A 5,000-nucleotide genomic window follows, 5' to 3' on the forward strand; every position below is an offset into this window, starting at 1 on the left:
ACGTTTAAATAACATTATAACTCTTTCACATTATATAATTGTTATATAATATAATATATGGTATATAATTTATATACGCGTTAAAATTATCCGTGATTTTCCTCTAATTCGTTAGATATCTTTTGCTTGCTATACATGATCAAGGAAATGCACACACACATACACACACACACACACACACACACACACATATATATATATATATATATTATGCGACAATATAAATATATGTCAAATTTGTATAAAGCTCATTTTTGGACGATGTTCAAGTATGTCAAATTTGTGTGCATCGTAATATGTTCAGAAAATGAGACAAAACGAGAAATAGAGATAGATATAGAAAGGAATATTAGGAAGCTGGATTAATTATTTGAAAATCATATCGTTTGAATCGTTGACTGTGCTATATGTCTTCTTTTTTTCTTTTTTTTTTTCCTTTTTTTTTTTTTTTTTATCAATATGAAATTTTATTTTTAAAATTAATCGACGATATTGATGTATCGTTCGTATAGATAGTTTGATGATGTATGTTTCCAAATCATGAATCGATTAGCTACTTTTATATCTTATGAATATATATATATATATATATATATAATACATATGTACATATGTATGTATGTATGTATAAATTGTAACACCATTTATATTATCATATTTAAACATTTTTGACACGGTTTAGGAATCTTTTTTTTTTCCCCCATCAAACATTTATTGCAATTCGTTTCGTTTAGTCAGAAAATTTTTTTTCGACAGAACGAAGAAAAATTTCTGTCTCATTTTCATTCGTAATTGGTTATTTGAATGTTAAGAGAAAACAAGAAAAAAAGAAAAAATAATTTTCCCCAATGATACATAATACATGCAAATAAATATATTTCTTCCTTTTACAATTTTTTTTTGTTGTTTCCTTCTTTTTCAGGATGAGAATACATCGTAGAAACAGTACTATCGATATATTAAAACCAGAAATGCATTTGGACAGCGCATCGAACAGACAGTGTATGTGTGTTTTATATTCTCGTAAATACTTAGCTGAAGAAAAAAGAAAATAAAAAAAAAAAAAAAAAAAAAAAAAAAAGAAGAAAAGAAACGAAAAAAAGAAAAAATGAACAAAAAGAAAACAATTCATTGATCAATGTGTTTGTTATTATGTAATTCCTGACGTATGTATGTATATCAGATAATAACATAAGTGAAGAATGTCGTAGTCGCATAGTTATTGCATAAGTTCATGATTAATTTCGATCGGTTCAAAGTGATATACGAAAGTGCGAAGTAATGCGGGACATTTAAAGTTTAGGAGAGAATGAGGGAGTCGGAGGGGAAGAGAGAGAGAGAGAGAGAGAGAGACAGAAAGAGATAAATAAAGGTAGAATGGGGAGGGGGTGAGAGGTGAAGGGGGTTGGGTCGTTACTATTTTTGTATCTTATATCTTATAGACAACCACTACCGACTTGTGTGTAGTCGAATTTAGTTTCTCGTGTGATCGATGAATTAAATGAGAATGTAATTTATTCGAACGATAGAGAAATTATTACCAACATTTTATTTTATTTTATTTTATTTTATTTTATTTTATTTTATTTTATTTTATTTTATTTATAGATTGGATTGATTGAATTGATTGAATTGATTGAATTGATTAATTTTATTTTTTCTTGATCATATAAATATGTGATAAAGTTGATGAGATCTATATTGACGTTATTACGAAGTATTTGAAATGTTCATTTTTCAAGCAGATTTCCTATTATTGGAGAATATTACTTCTCAATATAAACATCCGTGTATACTCGATTTAAAAATGGGGACCAGACAACATGGCGACGATGCAAGCGCAGAAAAGCGAAGCAAACAAATAGCAAAATGTGCTGCCAGTACGTCGGCTTCTTTGGGAGTACGATTATGTGGAATGCAGGTTGGTTGAGTTTAATCTATTGTGTATATGTAAATATTTAATGTCGAGAAAAATTTTAAAGGAAAAAAAGAAAAAAAAAAAAGAAAAGAAAGAAAGAAGGAAAAGAAAAAGACAAGGATTATAAAAAATCGTGGAGAGATATATCAAACGACGTTTATACGGAATAGATCAAAACTATCTAAGTGATATTAAAAAGATCGATATTTAATATTGATAATTCATTAAAAATATTTTCATATTTAAAAAAATTTCTTTTTTAAATTTTTTATAAAAAATTTTTTTAATTATGAAAAAATATTTTTTTCACATCGTAAAAAAATTTCCCGAAGCTTGTAATTTTATTTAATATGAATGAGAAAAAAAAGAAAAAGTGTAATTGATTTTTTATATCACCCAGATACTTTTGGATCATGTTCTTCCATATATATATAGACATCTTTATTATACTAAATTAACGAAAAAGATTATGTATCTATATCTATATATATATACACATCTGTATGTCCTCTGTGTGTTGTATCTTTTAGGTATATCAAGTTGATACGGATCATTATATAAAAAGAGACAAATATTGGGGCAGAGAATTAAACGAGGAAGGTTTTAAAGCTGCCTTATATCGATTCTTTCACAATGGCTTTTGTTTACGAACATTGGTTATCGAAAGGGTGATATCTCGATTAGAACTATTGCGACGTGCTATCGAAAGGCAAAGTAGCTATCGGTTCTACTCGTGGTAAGAGATACTTTTTTTTTCATTATATTAATAATAATAGTTATAATAATAATAATAATAATAATAATAATTTATTTATTCATTCATTCATTCATTCATTTATTCATTTTCACATAAATAACAGATATTTCACAGTATAAATGCACTATTGCTTTATTATTCATTAGATATCGATTAGAAATGTTTAAATATGTTTGTTTTATATGTTATAATCTTGAAAAAGAGAAAAATTGATTGATTGGAAAATGCACGAAAAATTTGTTCGCCCGATATGAAACATAAAGAAAAAAAAAAGTAAAAAAAAAGGGGAAAAAAAAAAAAATAAAAATATAAAGGAAAAAGAAAAGCAAAAAAAAAAAAGAAAGAAAGAAATATTAAAAAAAAATCTCTTCGATTGCTCAATGCTCGTTGATATTCACACGGCACGTTTACTTTATAAAAAGGCTTTAGCGACTATTCTTGGGTAAAATTGACCTCTCTACTATAACATTATACAATATATATGTATATCAATTTTCCCGTGTAGAGCTTGTATAATTTAAGCCGTCCAATGAATCACTCGGTGAGAATAATTACGATAAAATGTCAGAAGTTGGTGCTCTTGCATTATCTAATTATAAGGGTGAATCGTTTATTCGTGCATTAATGCCACCACCGCTTTATGTTCTATTATCATGTGAAAGATAAAGAGCAAGAGAGATAGATAGATAGATAGATAGATAGATAGATAGATAGAGAGAGAGAGAGAGAGAGAGAGAGAGAGAGAGAGAGAGAGAGAGAGAGAGAGAGAGAGAGAGAAAGAGAGTGAGTATTATATGTCTTATCTATAAAATTATTCGATATTTAATCGATCGTAAATAGACCAAGCTGAACGTGTTAATGATCGAAAAATTTTGTGTCGTTTAATTATTACAACTTGAGAACTTCGATGATTGTAATTGCATGTGTGTGGGAAACGATGCACGAAGGATAAGCAAGAGTGAATAAGAGACATAAAGCTAGAGAGAGGGAGAGGGAGAGGGAGAGGGAGAGAGAGAGGGAGAGAGAGAGAGAGAGAGAGAGAGAGAGAGAGAGAGAGAGAGAGAGAGAGAGAGAGAGTGATAAAAGGGGGTATGTTCAAGTATACAAGTTCATTGTCACATAATTATTTACACAACAGTAACTCTGTCCAACGTTGTATGAACGAAGGATCAATGAAACGACTAACAATAAGTGTTAAGTTTTAAATCATACCCTCTTTGTGTTTCTTTTTTCTTTTTTCCCTTCTCTTTTCTTTCTTTTTTTTTCTTTTTTTTCTCTCTTTTTTTTTTTTTTTTAACACATTCCAGAACAGACATTTTATTATTATTTTTATTATTGTTATTATTATTGTTGTTATTGTTATTGTTGTTATTGTTATTGTTGTTATTATTGTTGTTAATGTTGTTATTGTTGTTATTGTTGTTGTTATTATTATTATTATTATTACTATTATTATTATTATTATTATGCTTCTTATATTATTTATATGTGTATGCTTGAATCATTTTTCAATTAATATTAGTAGATTCTAATGTCGTTGGAATAGCAAGTGTTTTCCTTTTTTTGTCTTTTTTTGGAGGGGGAAAGAAGGGGTGGATAAAAGAATTTTTGTCCACTGTGTTGTATTCGAATAATCAAAAAAAAAAAAAATTTATAACAGATATCTCGTGATCTGTCTGCAATGCGTTAAAATCAATCATAACATCTCTTTCCTCATTTCTTTTCTTATTTTTAACGAGAGTAGACGCTTTGAAAATATTTTCGTGCATTTCTTTTTCTTTCTCTCCATGTAGAATTAGTTAAGATCGTCGCATTGTTCAATATAATAATCATTATTCTGCGAGTTACTAGACATATCGCTTATTTCATGAAATATTTATACATATACACATATATATATATATATATATATATATATATATATATATATATTGAATTGCCCAATAAATAATGTAGCAATAATAAATATCATAGTGTTATTTATTTAGATATAAAATACTAACAATATTTAATAGAAAAAATACTATTATTATTTATTTATATATAAAGTAATAAAAATTTTTATTAGAAAGTATTGGCATTATTTCTTTTTTTTTTTTTTTTTTTTTTTTTTTAAGATATAAAATATTATAAATTGTTGGTATATACACATATGTAAAGTTACAGCATTGTTTATTTATTTGGATATAAAGTACTGTAAATTTTAACATTACTTATTGGCCAACTCAAAAAAAAAAATTATATATATATATATATACTCACACATATACATATAAGTATTGAGTTGATTAGTATTCTATGGAAATATCGGACATGTTGGAAATT

At 26.8% G+C, this 5,000-nt stretch overlaps 1 protein-coding gene across 4 annotated transcripts in view; it reads left to right on the forward strand.

The window, feature by feature from the left end:
- The window catches only part of LOC124950751 (inositol hexakisphosphate kinase 1), a 25,574-nt gene that overhangs the window by 12,312 nt on the left and 8,262 nt on the right, over positions 1-5,000 (forward strand). For all 4 annotated transcript variants that reach the window (XM_047497965.1, XM_047497967.1, XM_047497968.1 and 1 more), the window contains 3 exons: positions 923-1,002; positions 1,746-1,921; positions 2,449-2,654. In XM_047497965.1, coding sequence (XP_047353921.1) covers positions 923-1,002; positions 1,746-1,921; positions 2,449-2,654 — 462 coding nt within the window. The remainder of the gene's footprint in view (positions 1-922; positions 1,003-1,745; positions 1,922-2,448; positions 2,655-5,000) is intronic.

Source organism: Vespa velutina, chromosome 7 (genome assembly GCF_912470025.1).
Source record: "Vespa velutina chromosome 7, iVesVel2.1, whole genome shotgun sequence".
NCBI classification, from domain to species: domain Eukaryota; kingdom Metazoa; phylum Arthropoda; class Insecta; order Hymenoptera; family Vespidae; genus Vespa; species Vespa velutina.